We start from the raw sequence: 19,070 nt of genomic DNA on the forward strand, positions 1-19,070 counted from the left end.
AGATGGAAGTCCAGGTTAGCCCAGGCCTCCAGTCCCGGGCACGGGCAGGACAGCGAGGTGGAGGGAGGGATGGGGCCCAGGAGGTGACAGCTGGGCGACCACGCCTGCGCCAGACGGGGCGCCAGGCCGGCGGCTCACCGAATCTCGTGCAGCTTCACGATCTCGTTGGTGACCACCACGAGGACGAGGGAGAGGCAGCCCAGGAGCCACGTCAGCAGAGGCACGTCCTCTAGGCCAAAGTGGACGCGGCTGTCCCTGTGTGTCCACAGCCGCAGGTCCACTGCCGTCTGTACCACCTGGCCCAGCAGCCTGCAGGAGGGGGCAGCCGCCTCAGCCGGGCTCTCTGGCTTCCTGGCCTGCTGTTCGCCACGGGAGGTGCTCACCCTTCAGCCCCCGCCCCACACCCCACCCTCACCCACAGCCCCCTGCAGCCCCGCCCCACCCTCCACCCCGGCAACACTCACACCACGGGCACCGTCACGGCCCACCAGAGGTTGGTCAGGGGGCTCTTTCTCCACAGGGGCTTGGTGCGATGCACGTGGGTGACAGAGATGAAGACTGGGGAAAAGGGGGTCGCTCGTGGGCATCAGATGTCCCACAGCTGGGGGCCTCATCTCAGGGTGCCCACCAGCCCCCACGGCCCCCACCGGGGCGGCCCCTCACCAGTGTGCAGGACGGTCAGGGCGGCGGCGAGCTTCTGAGCTGGCAGTAGCCCGTTGGCGAGGTCGTCAAACCAGGCTGGAGCCGTGTCGGCGTGGCTACCAGAGCAAGAGGGGTGCTGAGCCTCCCTCCTCTGGGCCCTGGGAGAGGGGACCAGGATGGGTGTTGGGGGTGGGACCCACCTGGGCAGCATGATGGAGGAGCAGTTGGTGAGGTTGCGGGCCCGGGAGCTGTCGCAGAAGCTCTGCAGCGTGAAGCCAAAGCAGATGAGGCACGAGCTGATGGTGAGACTGAACTTGAGCAAGAAGCAGAGCAGGAAGTAGTGCTGGGTCTGCGGGAAGGAGGAAGCCTGTCACTGTGGCGGCCGCCCCTCGGGCACATGGATTCAACTCGGTCCTCAGCAACCGGGCAGGTCGGGGCGATAAGGATCGGGGACCTTTCCCAGCTCTCTGAGCCATGTCTGCAACCTACAGTGCAACGCATGGCAATGCCGGATCCTTAATCCACTGAGTGGGGCCAGGGATCGAACCCGCGTCCTCATGGATGCTAGTCGGGTTCGTTTCTACAGAGGCGCCACAGGAACTCCTGGTCTGGGGATGTTCTGATGGAACCCCCCCACCTCTCCCCCAAGGCTCAGCCCCTCCGCGCTCACGCCTCAGGAAAAGCCCAGGCTTGCAGGCTCCATGTCACTTACCTTCTTAGGAATGGACTGCAGGTTTTTCCCCGTTGCCATAGACATGATGGAGCTATGGGGGGGCTTCCCCAGCAGAGAGATGCTGAAAAGCAGAGACTCAGTGAAGGGCAGTGACCGTGACCCCAATTCCCATGAGGGACGCCCTCCGGGAGTCTTGCGAGTAAGGACAAATCTGCTGCGCAGGAGGGATGAGACAAGGGGGAGAGGCCCCGGGGTCCCCTGTGCCTAAGGAGAGCACTGAGCATGGCTTCCTGAACCCGGGCCCATGGGGACACCCGGTGACATCCCAGCCCTGCCAGCCTGGCCTCTCACCTGAGCAGAGGATAGCAAAAGCATGACAGCCACAGGATATCGGTGGTACTCAGGATTGGTGGCAGCTGGACGAGGCAAGAGAGGAACTGGACCAGGAGAAGCCAGGAAGCACCATTAGATTCTGGCCAGGAGTAAGACGCTGGCAGCTCCAGGGCTGCCTCGCCCTCTGCCCAGAGACTCTCATCCGGGCTGAGAGGAGAGGGGGCTGCAGGGGACACTAGTCTGCCAATGGGGTCATGTCCCAAAGCCCGGCTTTTGCAGAGGCTGTGAGGCTTCCTGGCTGAGCTGCGTCCTCCCAGACTCTCAACTGGCCCTTGAGCGAAGGGGCCCAGGGCGCTGGCCCCACCTCACCTGGGTGACCACAAGAGTCAGCTGGCACTGCAGCAGGAAGAGGAAGCACTTGCGGATGCCGTAGGTGGCGTGCCGAGCCTAAGGACCGGGAGAGACAGCTGGTAAAGCTTCAGCAAGAGCCAGATGCCCCAGATGTTCCTGCCAGGGAGGGGCAGAGGCGAACTAATCTGCCTGGGACCCAGGAGCGCTTCGCAGGGGGTGGGGGGTGAACCACCCTCGGGAGCCCGCCAGCCGGCAGGTCCCGTGAGGCCCCTCCCACCCCCGCGGGCCGCGCCCCCGCACCCCACCCCCAACGGGCCCCGCCCAGAGCCCCACCCCCAGCAGGCCCCGCCCCAGAGCCCCCACCTGCTCGATGAGCCGGATGATGCTGATGGTCTCCTCCTGGCGAAAGGCCAGGGAGCACGGCAGGCTGTTGAGCTGCCCGGAGAGCTGCAGAGGAGACAGGCCGTCCGAGGCCTGGGCCATGCTGGTGCTGGTGGCGTAGCCGAAGGTCTCCCAGGAGCAGCGCGACGGGTACAGGGGATCCAGGGCAATGCTGCTCAGCGTGGGGGGAGGCGTAGCCATCAGCGCCCGTCTGCCAAGACCCCTTCTCCCATCGGACTGAGCAAGTACCCCTCCCTCTTCCCCCCGCCACACGAGGTCCCCTGGTGCCCAGCAAGGCAAGATCCGGGGTGGAAATCCCCCCGACCCCAGGCCCCTGCAAGCCCGCGTCTGGGGTCCCCGGGGGGCAGAGGAGACTCTGACCTGATGTCACTCTGCAGGAAGAGGCAGCTGTTGCGCAGGTTGGCAGAGCTGCCCAGGCAGCAGGTCACCTCTCCATACTCCTGCATGATCTTGATCATCTCGCACATGGCTGAGGGGGCAGAGACGGGGGGACAAGAGTCAGGCGGGGGGAGCCCCATGTGGGGTGCCGGGCAGAGACCGACAGGACAGAACAGGAGGCAAAGGGAAATGGGCCTCTCTCTGGGGTCGTCCTGCCCCCAATTTCGTGAACATCGTATAAATATTGTCACTTCTGACTCCCTAGAATGGGCCACCCACCCCAGGCTCCCCCCGGGGCCGGCTGAGCAGCCACGGCCCCGTGACTCACTCTCGGGGGTACAGTCGGTGAAGAGGGGCACGAGCAGGGGCACGTTGTCGATGTTCTGCAGGTGGGGCCGCACCTGGTGGATGCCCCGGGGCAGCTTGGCCTGGAGAGAGCAGGCGCCAGTGGCCTCAGGGTCCCTCCTCGCTCCCTCCTCCGCCCTGGACCAGCCATGCACCGTCCCCCACTCCCCGGGGCTCTGGGGGCACCGACCCTGCCGCCCCTACCCGGTTGCAGTCCTCCAGGAAGCTGGGGAGGTCGCTGTCTGTGGGCTGGAAGCTAATGAGGTCTGAGTGGCCCTCCTCTTCCAGGAGGAGGAGCCCTTCCGCATCGTCTCGGGACACTGTGGGGACAAAAGGCCATCCCTCACTTTGGGGCCAGGCTTCTGGGGGCCCTGCCCTGCCCTGCAGATGGTATAGAACTTCCTGTCTCCCCGTCTGCTCTCCGCACAGCCCGTGGGCCGATGGAGATTTCCGGGGCCATTTACCCAGGGCAGGTACACATCGGGACCCACGGAGGCTCCTAGCTGCAGCTCCCAGGAAGGGGAACGGCCCCACACCCGCCTCGGTCCATGCCAAACCTCTGCCCTCACCCTGGTTCAGGTCATCATGCAGGGAGCCAGCGTGGCTGGGGCTGGAGGGGGGGATCTCAGAGCCGGGCATGTCGCCGTTGGGCGTGAGGGAGATGTGGCAATTCCAGCCCGTCTCCAGGCCCATCTTTTCGGCAAACACCTGCACGAAGCAGATGGCAATGAACAGTGGGCCCAAAAGGCTGCGGCGAAGAGAGTCCGGGGAGCAGCCGGGGACGGCTCCCCCACCTTGCTTTTGAGCTCATCCTCCAGAGAGAAGTAGACGAAGCGGATGCAGGCGTTGACCAGCCCGTCGATGAGGCGCACGATGTCCAGCCGGGCCTGGTACTGGGAGGACACCATGCCCATGAAGATCTGGCCGCTCAGGGCCTGCATGCAGTCTTCCTTCTCCAGCACCTCCCCGATCCCTTCTTCAGGACGCACAAGGCACCGAGCCCGGCCAGGACGCGGCCCAGGCGGGACACCCGGGAACCAGGAGATTCCAGGAGGCAGCCCAGGGCCACACACACAGATGCCACGCCCAAATCAATGAGCATGGGGGCCCCCGGGGGACCACACACACACACACACACAGCCACATACACGCACAGGCACAACCAAGACACAAAGGAGCCAACAGACACGGGAGAGGGGAAAAGACAACGAGAGGTACCCATCAGTCAGGTGGCAATCCCTGGTCCAGGCCTAAGGGGCAGGCCCCACCCTCAGCAACAGCTTCAGTTCATGGTCCCTTGGGTCCCAAGACCCCCTAAGGCTGTGTGTTTGGTGGAGTGGGGAGGGCTGGGTGGAGCTCTGAGTCCCTCTGTTCCAGGGGGGCTTGTCTGATGCGAAGGAGGCGAATGTTCTACACCTGCTACTGCCTTATGACTGCCATCCCCCTGGAGCAGCGCAATGAACCCGGAGCAGGGCAGGGGAAGCACTTGGTTACAGGTGAGACCAGGACTTGCCCATGTCACCAGACAGTGAGAGGCACTATGGTGCGCCAGGGCCAGTGCTGTGCCCGCTGTGTCTACTTTGCTCATGTCCGGGCCCCCGGAAGCGCTCCCAGCCACAGGTCCCCGCGGATGGCATGCACGGTACCATCTGAGCTCCAGCTGCCGCGGCGGGCGCTCAGCTTGATGGGGACGGTGCTGGGCAGCTCACACATCGTGAAGATGCTGCTCTGGCCGGGCGCCTGCACCAGCTCGATGCACTTGCCGTTGAGCTGGGAGGACAGGGCGCAGCTCATGGGCTTGTAGGCGAAGGCCGAGCAGTAACCAGACAGGCAGGCTCGCTGGTAGAAATCCAGCACTTTCTTTCTGCCAGGGAAGCAGGGTGGAAGCGAGGTGAGTGGTCCTGGGACGCCCCCACCCCGGGATCCAGGCAGGCCGACCACCAGAGCTGCTGCTCCCACCACCAGCGTCTGCTTCCCTGCTCACCTGTCAGAACCCGAAAGCGGGTAGATGTCGGCTCCGTCCCAGAAGTCTGTGCAGGCCTCTAAGACCACGTCGGCCGTGCCGTGGGACAGCATCTGTTCTGTGCCTGAGGGCGGTCGGGGGAGGGGACAGTCAAGCCATGGGTGCCCCAGGCCACCCCAACCCTCACTCTGGCCTCCGGTGACACCCTGCCATCCTTGAGAAGGGTGCCAAGACGCCCCTGGGGGGGGGTGGCAACTCCCCGGGCATCATGGTAGCAAACCGGTAGGCGCATGACACAGGCGCTAAGCTGCCCTTCCTTTAGACTGTCCCATCATCTGTGGCCACCCCCTGCCCAGCCTCAGTCCCCAAATCCAGTCCCTGCCAGGCGTGAGGTCCCGGGAAGCAGTCTAATGCTCACTGGCCCAGTGCTCCCTGAAAAAAGGATGCCCTAAAGAGCCCCGCCACACTCCTGGGAGGTTTGGCCCGATGGGGGCAGAGCCCGGGAGGCTCACTGGTGGTGGTGTCCTTGATGAAGAGGCTGATCATGTGGCTCAGCGGGGGGCGCCGCTTGGTGACACAGGACACCCTCCCCAGGGACGTCTCCTTCATGGTCTCGGCGCTGGGGAGGCGGTAGAGCGCGAGGTGGTTCCCCTGCTTGAAGAGCTCCTTGGCCCCGGGAGTGAAGCCTGTGGGAGGAGGGCCGGCAGCTCAGAGCCTCTGAGAGGAAGCCCGCTGCACCTGCCTCCCTGGTGGGGAGAGAACCCCAGGCAGGCTGGGCTGCTCCCCTCCACCTGTTCTCCCCAGACTCGGTCATGTTCCCGGACGAGGAAGCGCCATCAAGCTGCAGAGCCTGGGCCAAGGGGACCGTCAGCTGGGTGCTCCTGACCAGTGCTGGGCCCAGGCCTGGCGCATGTGGGGGTTTGGTGGCCCAGCCCCTGGACGAGGTCGGCCGGGGCTGGTGGCCGCGTACCGATGAGGCGGGCGAGCTCGCACAGGCCCCAGGGCACGTGCACGGGCAGCACGGCGCTGTGGCTCTCCTGCAGCGCGATGTTGCACAGGTGGTCCGAGAACCGGCAGAGCCTCTCGGTGACGCTGGCGTTGCACAGGTTGAGCAGCACGTTGAGGCCCAGGGGCTTGAGCGAGGTGAGGTGGAGCTGCCAGTTGGAGTCATCGAACTGGATGCAGGAGGGGTTCTGCTGGTCCTGGGACAGGCTCAGCATCTCCAGGTGGTAGTCGCACACGAAGTCCTCGGCCTCGTAGGGCTCGGCCTCCAGCCCGCGCGGGGTCTGGAGGAGACGTGGAGGGGGAGCGGTGGGGACCTCAGATGGGGAGGATAGGGTGCGGGGGTGCCTCTGGGAGGAGGCGCCCCCTTCCCGCAGGCCATGCGTGTGCTCACGCTCTCCCAGCCCTCCCGAGGCCCCCTCCCCATCCTCTCTGGCTCCTAGGTGCTTGTAGGGTCTGTGCCCAATGACAAGGGCACTAGCTGAGCAGAGGAAGACCAGGCCCAGCAGGAAACCACGGACAGCTTTCTCAGCCAGCGGAAACAGCTTTAGAAGGAGCGCTGACTGTCTTTCAAAGGTTGTGATTAGAAGGAAGGGTCTTGCCCTAAAAATTACCACCATCGGCGAGACCTGAAAAGGAGGAAGGGCCTCCTTCACAGAAGAGCCATGGCCGAGGCCTCAGGAGGCCTGAGAATGGAGGCCAAGGTGTCTGTGCTTCTGGCTCCATCCATCCAGGCTGGGCCGCACCCCTGCAGCCCCTTCGGTGGGAAGGCCGAGACGCCCTGCCTGGTGGCTGACAAGGTGGCTGTCCCCCGCCCTGTCCCCTCACCTTGCCGGCGTCTTCTTCACCGCCTTCTGTGTCCCTGCTGAAGCTCACATTGGAGCCAGACAGGTGCTTGCTGCGGCCATGGGCTTTGTGGTGGGGGTAGGCTTCAGGGGGCTTGGCGCTGTCGCCGGGCCAGTCGCTGTGCTCCTGCTCATGGGGAAGGTGTAGGGTAGCGTTCAGGGGGCCGGCCAGGAGGGCGTCTCGTTCCTGGGGCTGGGGAGAACAAGGAGCACAGGCCTCGGACCGGGGTCCCGACGGCAGCCGCGGGCCAGGGAGGCAGGGCGGTTATGTCCCCCCAGCACCTTGTCTGGTGGCCCTGCCTGAACCGCTCAGAAGCAGATCCTGATGGCCGAGCCCTCCCGCTCCCTCCCAGCCTCACCCGCCCCGCGGCCACCACGAGAGCCGTCACACCTCCTCCTCGACCTCGGGGTGGCAGAAGGAGTGGGTGGACAGGTCATCCGTGAGGTCCTCGTGGCTGCTGTGCGGGGGTTCCACCTTCCCGCTGAAGAACAGCACGGTCTCCGGGCTGGGGTTTGGCCACGACAGGATCCCTTGTTTGTCCACACAGCAGAGGACCTGCAGGGAGACACGGGGATCGGGACGGGGGCTGGGCGTTCCAAGCCTCCGGGGGCCACGGAGGTGCCTGGACAGCAGGCCCCCCCAGGGGCAGCCCTCACCGTGACGGAGCCCAGGCTGTGCAGCAGGCTGGAGCTGTGGCTCAGCGTTGGCGACGTCCCCTGGATCACCCGCAGGAAGTGGCCCCAAATGCAACGCAGCATTTCCTGGGGCAGAGACAGAGCCCGTAAGGCCATCTGGGGCTCGGCCATATTTCCCTGGAGGTGGCCTCGGGGGCGACAGAGGAAAGAGTCCTTGGGGGGACGGCGGGGGGGTTGCACCAGGAAGTTGGGTGGAGAGGCATTTGTCCAGCACGGCAGCGACACGTGGACCATGTGGAACGGGTGGCCTGAGGGCTCCAAGGGGTTTGAAGGCCACAAAGGAGGGGAGTCCCTGGGTTCTGGAAGGGGCCCGCGGGCGCTCAGGCTGGTGGTACAGGGGCTGGGGCAGAACCCCTCCCTGGGGAGTGTACCTGAGAGGAGACGGCTTCTGTATAGCTGCTCAGGGTGTCCTCCGAGAACTTGGCCAGCTGCGTGGAGAAAAGGGTGAGTCTCAGGGAGGAAGCCGCCACCCTCACGCAGGCCTCCAAGCTTGCAGGCCTGGGGCCTCACATCAGCAAAGCTCTCGAGACCTTTGGTGAAGGGCACCCGGGCAGCCCCTGAGTCCCCCCCACCTGCGGAGAGTCAGGGTGGGCAAGACCAGGCCTGGAGACCCTCTGGCTGGAGAGGGCCAATCTCCCAGGGGAGCTGCCCAGTGCCTGCCCATGTGCTGGGCTGGCGGGGGCTGGACCTCTGCTCCTGGTTGCTGGGGCACGGCCGACCCTCTCTTCCTGTTCCTGCTTTTGGTTCTTTTTGCACTGCCCGAGTCCCCTCCCGCCCCCCAGCAACCCGCTGCCCCGATGCCTTGGAACAACGTACCAGGGAGCTGGGGGAGCCCTTGCTCATCTGGGCCAGGACGCGGGCTTCTCCACAGGCGGTGGCCAGGACCCAGAGGACCGGGAAGAGCAGGGGCAGGACGGGCAGGACACCGTTCACCTGGGAAGGAGCCACACCGAGGCTTCCAGAGAGCCGCTGGTGGTGGGGGGGCGGGGGGCAGGCTTCTCTGGCCCTGGGGCCCCTCCCTCCGTGAAAAGGGCCAGGGGGCTGGAAGGAAGGGAGGGAAGCAGGGCTTTTAAGCTGAAGCCTGAGACCCCTGGGTTGCAGGTTTGGGGGGCAGTCAAGACACCAGGAAGGGACCAGGGCTCAGGGCAGAGGAGAAAGGGCGGAGAAGAGGAGGGCCGTACCTGCAGCTGGAGGAGGGTGTACTGCCAGGTGGTGACGCCGGGGGCGTGCAGCATGAAGCGCAGGCCGTTGGTGATGAGGAAGCCGGCCTGGTGGGAACGGAGAGATGCTGCCTTATTCCCCCAGAGGGGGACCCGGGCTCCGAGGCTCCCCGTGTTCTGCCCCTCACGCCCCACCCCCGCCCTGGCTGGCACCCACTGGAACCCTCGGTTCTCCACTTACATGCCCACCCAGGTCTGGCCCCCTCCCCTGCCCCGCATGCCTTGCCTCACGCACCAGGACCACAGGCACAGCGTAGTGCAGCATCCCTGACTGCACTGTGAACCTCTCATTGTCCAGAGCGGTGACTGGGCGGGACAGGGCCATGTCCAGGCACCACCTGCAGAAAGAGAGGTCCCTATACTCGGGCGAGCTCTGCTTAGGGGACAGGCCAGAAGTCCACCCCTTCACGGAGCATCTTGGGTCCCGAAGGCCGTCCTATTCCCTGGCCCTTGCCAAGGGGCCTCCAGGGACAGCAGCCTGTGGCCGCTTCCGGAGCTGCCACCTCAAGGGTTCAGACTGGGGTGGGGGTGTGGGGGGTCGTCACTCAGTCTAAGAATTCCCGCAAGATGCCAAAGAGAAGGCCCTCCGGCGACGGCTGCCCTAAGGGGCCTCGGTCTAAGTAAGGCTCCTTCTGGTTCCCCGCCCCGCCACCGGCTCACAGGAGGCTCTGGGGCAGAGAAGTTGGAGGGCGGGGGGGTGGGGGGCAGAGGAGGAAGGGCGGAAGCACCCCTACCTGACATTGTCAATCACAGGGGTCTCGAGGACGCGGAAGAGCCGGTGCTGCTGCGGGTTCTGTGGCCCCTTCTTCACCTCTCCCCGGGGGGAGGGGGGTGGAGAGAAAGGGGGAAACAGGTCCCCCGGCTCCAAGACGATGTGCTCGTCGTCCTGCCAGCGAGGAAGGGCGGGAAGGGCGGGAAGGGCGAGGGTAATTAATAGGCTCCATGGAAGCCACCCTTCCTCGACTATTCCAGTGAAGGGAGACATCTCACTGGGGCCATCAGTGAGCAAAGGGTAGGTTGAAGGGGGCCCCGGGGACTGGATTCCTAGCAGCTTGAGGATGAGAGAGAAGAAAAAAACAGGACAAGGAGAAAGACGTCCCAGCTCTTCTGCATTCTCCTAGAGCCCCTGCCCAGAAGCCGGTGAGCTGGCCAGGAAGCGTCGGGATTAAGCCCCGGGACCCTCCCACAGCATTTCCAGGGAAGGAGAAAAGTCTCCAGCTACCTTGATGCCCCTCAGAGAAGCAAAGGATTCTTGGCCGGGCCTCAGAGCTATGATGTCTCCTTCCACCAACAGGCTAACGGGCAGGTTGACCAGATGTCCGTCTCTGTAGGCCCAGTGCAGGGACCAGGACGGCGCAAAGGGCATGTGGAGGTCTGGGTACAGGGCATCTGGCCACTTGACCTCCTTGCCATCCCTGAGGGCATCTGAGGAGAAGGGAAAGAGAGAAACAGCTTCGCCTGCAGCTCCACACCCCAGCCAGACACAGCACCCACCGAGGGAGCCGTGTCTGTGCTCCTCTTGTCCCCAGAAGGGCTGCATCGACCCGCGCTATTCATTCCAATGCTCCCGCCGCCCCCAGCAAGGTCGCCTCCCCACCACTCCAGCCCAGGCTCTTGCACCTCCTCTGAGCTCCTATTCTTTGTACCCCGTTCCGCTCAAATGTATTTCTCTAACTCTGCCAAGAGCTTTGAGGGGTGCTGAGCTCCGTGAGGGGTACAAAGGCCAAAGTGGAAGACGATGTGGTCCCTGGCTTTGAGGAGCCACAACCAGAAGGGGAGATGAGACGTGTGGGCAGAACACCCCCCAGGAGGCCAGCGCGTGCTCAGAGCGTTGGAAAGGAGCCCAAAGCTGCAGGAGTCGAGACGAGCGGTGGTGACCAGTGACGGCTTCGTGAGAAAGGGAGCGTTTAAGGTGAGTCTTGAAGAACAGGCGCAATTTGGTCCGTTAGAGATGAACAGGGAGAGGCGCACGAGGCAGAGGGACAGCAGGACAAAGACTGAGGGGCAGGCAAGTCCCCAGAGGGTCAGGACAATGAGGATGAGCCGGAAGAGAAGGGGCTGAAGACGAAGGCTGGAGCCTGGGCCAGGGCTTCTGGGAGGCCAGGTGGCTGGCTCTGCTGAGCACGAGGGAGCCATTGATGGTTCCTGAGCAAGAGACAAAGCTCCCGGAGAGCCGCGCCCATCCTGCTCTGTCACCAGTGTACTCCCAGTGCCTGGCTGCAATTAATTAGTCATTTCAGGATGAACCACTCAGCATTTACACCCCCACTGCCCTGTCTTGTTAGGGAAAAGTCGCATGAGAGAAAGTGCTGCTTCTCTCGCAAGGCCACACGCAGGCTCCTGGGCAAGCAGGAACCACCATCTCTCAAGAGCCAGCTGTGCTCCTCAATCCCTAACCAGGGCTGCATAAGCACTAGCTGAATGGAAGGACAGCAGAAACCCGACTGAGCAACTCCCTTCTTTAGGAACTGGGCTGCTCCACCTCCGGCTCCTGGTTCCCTGCTCCCGCCCCCTGGCCCTCACGGGTGTCTCAGACTGCTCCCTTCTCACCTCCCCTGGCCCAGGGCCATCACCGCCCCTGGCCCAGGGCCACCAGACAGGACAGACTTGGAAGAGAAAATCTCAATTGTCCTCCTGCCAAGAAAGGGTCTTTTCTGCTGGTCTCCAGCCATCGGAGCGAGCCTTCAAGTCTACTGTGCCGCCATCAGCCTTCCTGCCTGCCCAGGCCACCGCCGGGCACCCATGGCTGCCCCACAGCTCTCACCGAACCTCTGAGAGGAGGCCAGGGCATCCTTCGAACCCTCCCAACAATGAGAGCCCCCAAATGCTGACCACAGGCCACGCCAATGTGCTGGGGCCCCGGCTGGGACTGGGAGGGGAGCTGCAGGGCTCAGACCCATCCCAGGGCATCCTGCCCCACCCGACGCGCCCGCCCCTTGGCCTCACCCTGGATTTGGTCAATGATCCCTCGGAGTCTCCGTTCTACCTCCCGACGCTTCAGCCGATCTTGCCGCCCGATGAGGACAAGGTTGAGGAGCAGCAAGAGGAACAGTGCGGAGGCGTTCACCAGCTCCACCCCGTGGCTGCCAGGAAGAGGCGAGGGGAACTGACGGGGAGCAGCGGGGTGGGGGCCTCCAGCCCGGCCAGCCCTGGGCCCCACGCTGCCCTCCCCGCTCCCTCCTGAAAAGAGGGTCTGCTCTGGTTCCGATGTCAGCCAGGGACTGTGGATGCCTGCTTGGCCGGGGCGCCCCCTCCCCCCGGATGTCCTGGGTGGGTGCTGAGGCAGGAGAGGGACAGCCCAGTCCCTGAGCCACCGTGAGAGGCGGGAAGAAGCCCCTGCCGTGTACCTGCCGGCCGGCTGGCCCCCATAGCAGCCCAGCAGCAGCAGCACAGCCAGGAGCATGAACGAGGCGCCGGGCCAGTGGAAACAGGAGCAGCGGTTACCATGGTGCAGGAAGCTGCTTCTCCACATCTCCTGGGGGGCGAGGGGGGCAGCAGAGGCCGGGAGTCAGAGGCCCGGGGTCAAGAAGGGAGGAAGGAGCAGAGATCCCGTCCTGCTCGGTCCCACTGCCTTCCCCCAACACCTACCCTGGGGCCGCCTGGTCTTCTCGCTTTGGTCTGGGCCGGGGTCAACATCACTCTGAAAGGGACCCCGGCTTCTCTTTGATTTTTAACGAAGCCTCAGTCAGGTCATCCCAGCGAAGGGTGACAGGGCAAGTCACAGCCCTGAGAAGGGGCCTCCCAAGTGTTTCCACGGCCCCAAACAGGGTCCCGCCTCCCCGCGAGGCCGCGTCACCTTCCACGTGAGACACTCCTTCCGCTCCTTCAGGTGACACTCCAGTACTGCCTCCAGCTGCTCCTTCAGGATGCTGAGGGCCTTCCGGGTGGACAGGCCCAGGCCCAAGGCTGGCTCGCCCTGGAGAGAAGCGGGAGGCGCTCAGCACCTTGCGGGAGGCCCAGCCCCCGCCAAGCCAAGATGGGACCCTCCCCTCCCACCTCCCCAGCACCTTCCCCCCTCCTCCCATTCCTCGCCCTCCCTTCGTCGACTCGCCCGGGTCCCTCGGGGTGTGAGCACGTTCAAACCTCCACCAAATTAAAATACATCCAAGGGAGTTCCCTGGTGGCTCAGTGGGTTAAGGATTGGCCTTGTTGCTGCTGTGGTGTGGGTTGGATCCTTGGCTCGGGATCTTCCGCAAGCTGTGGGCATGGCCAAAAATAAATAAATAAAAAATAAAATGAAATGAAAGGCGTTCAAGCCCTTCAAGTCTCCTGCTCTTCAAAGCCAGTTTAAAACGGACCCAGATGGAGTTCCCATAGTGGCTCAGTGGTTAATGAATCTGACTAGCATCTATGAGGACGCAGGTTCGATCCTTGGCCTCGCTTGGTAGGTTAAGGATCTGGTGTTGCTGTGGCTGTGGTGTAGGCCAGCGGCTACAGCTCCGATTCGACCCCTAGGCTGGGAACATCCAGATGCCTTGGGTGTGACCCTAAAAAAAAAAAATGGCAAAAAAAAACCCAGAACTGGAAACAAAACTTTGCATACTCAAGGTCTTCCAACTTTTCGCTCAGCTCTCACCCCAGCACCATCGGCATCCAGGGCCCCACTCAGACCCTGCTCACCACGGACCCCCAACCTACCTTGCTGCTGCCATCTCTCCACTCTCTGGGGTCAGAAAATATGCATTAAGTGGGGAGAAGAGACCTAACCTGAGACGCTAGCGTTACATTGCTCCTAATGAAGATATGAAGGGACGCTCCTCCAACTTCTGTTACCACCTCCCCAAAGGGAGGCTGTTGCAACATGATGACATTGGGAGGGACACCGGCACAGACCAAAGGCGGGAAAGAAAGGACCTGTGCCAACCACGCCACCTCTCGTGTGTGGCGGGTGAGAAGGAAGCAGTATGGACAGAGGCGGTTCCCGGCACGCTGTCTTCTGCGACCCCGTGGCACGACCTCTCCAGCTGAGACCCCTGTTCCTGGGCTTCTCTCCTATTTTTTCCTGTCCATCTACGCGGCAGTCCAGCCGGCGACATCATCTCAACAATGTCATGTACATTTCCAGGGCAACCTCGGCCACGTGGACTCATCCACCATCAATAAGCTCGCAACTCCTAAATTTTACCTCTGGTGTGACCACGACCCCGAATTCTGACCCGTTTACTGAACGGCCTTACAGCTGTTTCTCAGGTACTTCTGAGTCGATAGGTCCAAAACCCCGAAATTGCCACCGGGCCCTTCCCACCCGAGTCGGTCACCCAGGCCCTCCCCCCTGGCCCCTGTCTCCCCACCCCTCCCCAGTCCACCTTCTCCAAACCAACTGCCACACCCCAGTCTGTGGGCACTTGTCTTATCCACTGACCCCGTGCACCATTAAAAATCTGGCCAGGACTCCTGAGCGAGATCTGGGATCTGCCAGCTTCTGCAGCCTTTTCCTGCCATTCCTGCCACACGCTGTGCTCCTTCAGCTCGTGGGCAAATACTTTTATGTATTTTCCTAGCCAAGAACACACTCCCTGCCCCAGACAACTCTTACTTCTGTGAGACTTAGCTCAAATGTCACCTGCTCTGGGGAATTTCCCCAAAAGCCAGGGATGAGGGATGTGCTTACAGGGGGAGCTCTGGCTCACAGCAGGCATCCCGGAGGGCTGTCGTTACAGATGTACTCATCTGGCTCATCCCCAGCTGCCAGTTCCTTGAAAACAGGTACTGAATTCTTCCATCCCCACGCCTCCCACCAACCACGAGGACAGTGCCTGGCACGGGGCAGCAGCTCAATGAGTATTTGCTAAAGGAATGAATGAATGAATGAACACACATGTAGCGCCACTAGTCCGAGTGACGCCCTGATCAGGGCTGCCACCCCAGGATCTGTAGCAGAAACACCTGGAGCTTTTGCAAACATGGATGACCAGCTGCCCCCCCGCCGCCCCCCGGCCAGATCTACTGAACCAAAACTACTGGAGCAGGCCCAGCCTGGGCTGGATCTGATACACAGATTCCCCAGTCGGGGGTCCTGGAGAAGAATGCCTCCAGGAAAGGCAGAGCCAGGGGAGGAGCGAGGCTTTCCCGGGGGCGCCTGGACAGGGTGGGCTTTCCACCAGGAACGGTTTCTGAGCAAGAGCGAAGCCCTAGACCTGGGGCGCCAAGAAAGGGACTGGGCTTATCTACGAGCCGCTGAGCCAGTGATGCCCTGGCTGCCTGGGGGCACCCCCCCCCATCACCTGCGGTCCTGCCCTGGCTTCGCCCACGAACGTTCTGGATCTCCTCCTCCCTACCGGGCTCCATACCCATCCCCCTCCCTGCAGCCTTGCCCTTGGCCAGACACACGTCTCCATGAGTAGGACGTGATGGACGGGGGGCAGACCTGGCACAGGTGGCGCCCCGTGCTGGCCTGTCACCAGCTCCCTGGGCCTGATGGATGCGGATGAGCTCCGAGTGGGCCTGGCCCAAAGGCCTCCCAGATCCCATGCCTGAATCTCACGTAATCCCCGCTCTCCATGGTGGCTTTGAGGGATTATGAGGATGAGGGCTGCTTCTTCCCACAGGGGTAACTGGCTATTTCAGCTTAGGAAGAAAGGGGCCTCCAGCCGGGCACCCCAGCATGAGAGAGCCCTGTACTCTGCGGGGATCGGGGGCCTCCCTGGGGGCTGCGGTCCGGGACAGAGGAAGGTCAGGTAAGGCTGAGGGCTGGACCTCTGCCTCCTCTACTCCAGGAGCAAGAAAGCCTCCAGGGGCTGAGAGAAGGAAGAGAGAAGGAAGTGGGGGCCACAGGCTTTCTCTTGCCCAAAGGGAGGCCCAGCCTCCTCCCCAAAGTGGGAGGTGCGAGGCTCCGGGGTGGACTTGCCCAGGCCAGGTCTCCAGCGAGCAAACCTGGAGGCAGGGGAGGGCTGGCCTGCAGAGGCGGCAACTGTGCCAAAGGGTGGGAGGAAAGAAGGGCTAACAAATCCCACGAAGCTGCCGCATCACCCAGGAACGAGTGCCAGGCTCGAGAAGGCGGGGAGGGCGGAGGGGGGCAGCCAGGGAGCCGGGGCAGCTCCTTCCCCCGCCAGGCCTTTAGAACTTGGACACCCAGGGACTGCCCTCTGCCTGGGGCTGGTCTGCATCTGCTGCCTTATTCCAGGCACCCCCCAAACCCCCTCATCCCCCACCCACCAAGCGTTTAGCTCCTTCTCTGCCTCCAGGTTCAGAGAACCTGCACCCTGCCCCCCACCAGGTGCGGAGGGAAGGGCTGGAAGGTGGCAGAGGCCCTGGAGCTGAGCCGGGAGGGGCCCACAGAGCTGACTGCGTGGGTGCGTCTGCCCCCCATGTGTTGTGTCTGGCTTGGAGCACCGACTCCAGACTGGCGATTAAAGACAGGACAGCTGAGGAAAAATAAGCCATTCTGTAATTATATGCCTCCTGAAGAAAGTGCCTGCCCGCACAGGCTGGCCCTGGAGGAAAAGGCACAGCCTTCTAGGCCAGCCGACTCTGCAGCCCCAGCTCCACTTATCCAATGGCCCAGGCTGCCCGCCGGGGCCCAGAGGCAACTCCTCACCCCGTCTCCCATGGAGGGTCCTGGTTAGGGGTAAAATCACTGTTTCTCTCATTGTGCTGAGGCTGAAGCTGCGGAAACTGCTGAGAGACCTCATACTTTCCAAAAGGAGATTCAGAAAAGGGCTCCTGGCGGGCAGGCTCAGCTGGCCTTTCTCCAAGCACGGAGTTAGGCCGGGCAGCCCGGAGGGGACCGTGCAAGGATGGGATGGTTTGAGAAATAAGAAAAAGCCGAGTGATACACATGCAGCCTGAGGTCTGTGCTTCCTGTCCCCGGGGGCAAGAAGGGAGAGGAACACCCATCCTGGGCTTAGGTACCCAAAGGCAGTAAGCGATCCTTCCTGCATCGCAGATGCTCAGAAACTCTCGCGCCCCACCAGGCACCTCTGGGACGTTCCAGGGACAAGGGGCCGTGGCTAAGCGAGGCCTCTACGCCAGAGGGGCGGCTCGGCCTTGCTTCTCCCCTTACCCTGAGGCTTTTCAGGAAGCAGCACCCATCCCACTGCTTTAACTGCTCAGCCTCAGCTGGACCCAATAGAGGAACTCAAGGCTCTAGGAGGTGTAGGCTCAGGAAGCCGCCAGCACACGCCCATCGTGCCCCACGCTTCCTCCCCATTTTATCATCAAAGGGGGACACGGGCGGTGGGCAGCGTGTGACACCTGGGGGAACAGCAGGTGGTGAAAAAACTGTCAAATCTGAACTGCAAGGAATCTGCTACAGAACAAGACCAGTTCCCCGGGGCCCAGAGCCAAGCATCTGGGTCAGGCTAACAGGCCTTCGAGGGAGTTCCTGTCATGGGGCGGTGGAAACAAATCCAGCTAGGAACCATGAGGTTGCAGGTTCGATCCCTGGCCTCGCTCAGTGGGTCAAGGATCAGGCGTTGCCGTGAGCTGTGGTGTAGGTCGCAGACACGGCTCGGATCTGGTGTTGCTGTGGCTGTGGTGTAGCCCAGTAGCAACACCTCTGATTGGACCCCTAGCCTGGGAACCTCCATATGCTGCGGGTGTGGCCCTAAAAAGACCAAAAAAAAAAAAAAAAAAAAAAAAAAAGGCCTTCAAGAGTCAGCACATCTGAGCTTCTCCATCAGGCTTCTCCGGTGGTCCCCAGCCCCCAGCTCCCAGCCCCTGTGCTTTCGGGACGCTCAGAGGTTCTCTCGGCACAGCAGCTGTTCTCCGTCCTCCTCCCCCTGTTTTGGGAGAAAGTGGACTCAAGGTCCCCTAGGCTCAGGCAGACAGATCAGGAATTGGCCTTTGGCCTTGACAACAGCAGATAAGCACTAATCAGAACCAGGCGGCCCCTCGCCCGCCATCAGCCCCCTTGGCCAGTGCAGGGGGGGAGGGCACCTGAAGCTGGCTCCCCGACGTCAGAACCCCTGAAGCAGAGATTCGGCCACACTCCACCAGGGTCTCTGACAGCGGCCACCATCCATCTCTTCTGAGTTTGGCCAGACACAGACCGACTCTGACCGCAGGCAAGCAACTCGAAGGCTCGAGCAGAGGGACCCTCCTCATCCTCACTCATCCGGGCTCTCGCCGACCTCGCACTCTGCAGGTCGCCTCCTGCAGCTAAGACCTAGGACGCAATCACCCCAGCCCTGGGGGCTCCTGGCTCAGGGACCCACGTGGTCCAGCAAGAAAAGCCTCCTTACTGGTCCAAGGAGGGGCTGGCATCCCCACCTTGAGCAAGGCGACCGCCCCTCCCCACCCCCGCACACCTGGACAGGACGCCCCACGGAAAACCTGGGCTCTGGTTCTGCTCCGGGGCAACTCAGGAGCCTGCCCAGCAGCTGGACACACCAGCTCTGTGCGGCTCCCAGTCCCAGCCTCCTCCTTGCACGGTCCTCGCGACCTCGCAATCCAAGCTGCCTCCGGCTCAGCATCCACCTCGTGGCGAGCACCTACCCAAAGCCTCCGACACAAAGCGGGGAGCAAGGGGTCCGGGAGACGGACGTCGAGCGCCGTGGGCATACTCACTTGGCGGCGTTTGCCCTGATGGGCCTTCCATAGCTCTGCCTGCTTAAAGAGCATGGGGGAGAGCCCGAGCCACAGTCAGCTGCAGAGCCGCCAACACGCCTGCCCTCGGGGAGGAGGGAGAGAAAGAGACACAGCCACAGGGAGGAAGCGTGAGGAGGGAGAAGGAGGAGAGGCGAGGGCTGGAGCGCGTGTGAGCCAGAGCCCGGCAGCAGGGAACCGGCGGCAGCGCAGCGCAGCCTCAATCTGCTGATTAATTCAGCCTCTCCCCAGTCACGCTGCAGATTTAGGGAGGGAGGAGGAGACAGCGCTGCTGTTGCGGGAGGGAGGGAGGGAAGGAGAGGCGGGGGAGAGGGTGGGAGGAGAGAGGGGGCTGAAGGAGAAGTTTGTAGGGGCTCTGCCAGATGTCAGGGGGCTTGGCCCATTCATCAGAAGAGGCCCTGGAGGGTGGGGTGGAGGGACGAGCCCCCCAGGGGCTCCGGGGGGCGCCCCGCCTCGGGGAGAAGCAGTGCAGGACAAGCTGCAACCTGGCCGCTCCCCCCAGACCCCCTTTCCTGGGCAAGGTGAGAGCCCCACTGGCTGAGCCTGCCGTCCACGAGAGCGCCCCCAGATCACGCTGAGACTCCAGCCTGGAGCCACGCCAACAACAACTCCTTCCACAGTTAGAGCTGCGGGAAGGAGGGGAGAGGGGGCTTGGGAGTTATTAATAGCAGCCC

At 63.0% G+C, this 19,070-nt stretch overlaps 1 protein-coding gene across 16 annotated transcripts in view; it reads right to left on the reverse strand.

Annotated features, from left to right (window-relative positions):
* Window positions 1-19,070, reverse strand: part of TMEM94 (transmembrane protein 94) — a 35,698-nt gene that overhangs the window by 1,256 nt on the left and 15,372 nt on the right. For 3 of the 16 annotated variants that reach the window (XM_021066635.1, XM_021066636.1, XM_021066637.1), the window contains 29 exons: window positions 12,647-12,766; window positions 12,198-12,325; window positions 11,797-11,933; window positions 10,073-10,275; window positions 9,585-9,736; window positions 9,086-9,188; window positions 8,812-8,898; window positions 8,447-8,563; window positions 8,002-8,058; window positions 7,592-7,696; window positions 7,326-7,490; window positions 6,918-7,127; window positions 6,058-6,373; window positions 5,600-5,773; window positions 5,109-5,211; window positions 4,771-4,988; window positions 3,919-4,100; window positions 3,694-3,832; window positions 3,329-3,444; window positions 3,108-3,207; window positions 2,762-2,870; window positions 2,363-2,552; window positions 2,018-2,095; window positions 1,667-1,752; window positions 1,355-1,436; window positions 843-991; window positions 664-758; window positions 465-558; window positions 139-309 (listed from right to left, as the gene is read on the reverse strand). In XM_021066635.1, the coding sequence (XP_020922294.1) occupies window positions 139-309; window positions 465-558; window positions 664-758; window positions 843-991; window positions 1,355-1,436; window positions 1,667-1,752; window positions 2,018-2,095; window positions 2,363-2,552; window positions 2,762-2,870; window positions 3,108-3,207; window positions 3,329-3,444; window positions 3,694-3,832; window positions 3,919-4,100; window positions 4,771-4,988; window positions 5,109-5,211; window positions 5,600-5,773; window positions 6,058-6,373; window positions 6,918-7,127; window positions 7,326-7,490; window positions 7,592-7,696; window positions 8,002-8,058; window positions 8,447-8,563; window positions 8,812-8,898; window positions 9,086-9,188; window positions 9,585-9,736; window positions 10,073-10,275; window positions 11,797-11,933; window positions 12,198-12,325; window positions 12,647-12,766 (3,986 nt within the window). Of the gene's footprint in view, window positions 1-138; window positions 310-464; window positions 559-663; window positions 992-1,354; window positions 1,437-1,666; window positions 1,753-2,017; window positions 2,096-2,362; window positions 2,553-2,761; window positions 2,871-3,107; window positions 3,208-3,328; window positions 3,445-3,693; window positions 3,833-3,918; window positions 4,101-4,770; window positions 4,989-5,108; window positions 5,212-5,599; window positions 5,774-6,057; window positions 6,374-6,917; window positions 7,128-7,325; window positions 7,491-7,591; window positions 7,697-8,001; window positions 8,059-8,446; window positions 8,564-8,811; window positions 8,899-9,085; window positions 9,189-9,584; window positions 9,737-10,072; window positions 10,276-11,796; window positions 11,934-12,197; window positions 12,326-12,438; window positions 12,767-18,357; window positions 18,633-19,070 lie in introns of those variants that run through there. The other 13 variants (XM_021066631.1, XM_021066630.1, XM_021066632.1 and 10 more) reach the window with 11 other exon arrangements.

This window comes from Sus scrofa, chromosome 12, assembly GCF_000003025.6.
Source record: "Sus scrofa isolate TJ Tabasco breed Duroc chromosome 12, Sscrofa11.1, whole genome shotgun sequence".
NCBI lineage: Eukaryota > Metazoa > Chordata > Mammalia > Artiodactyla > Suidae > Sus > Sus scrofa.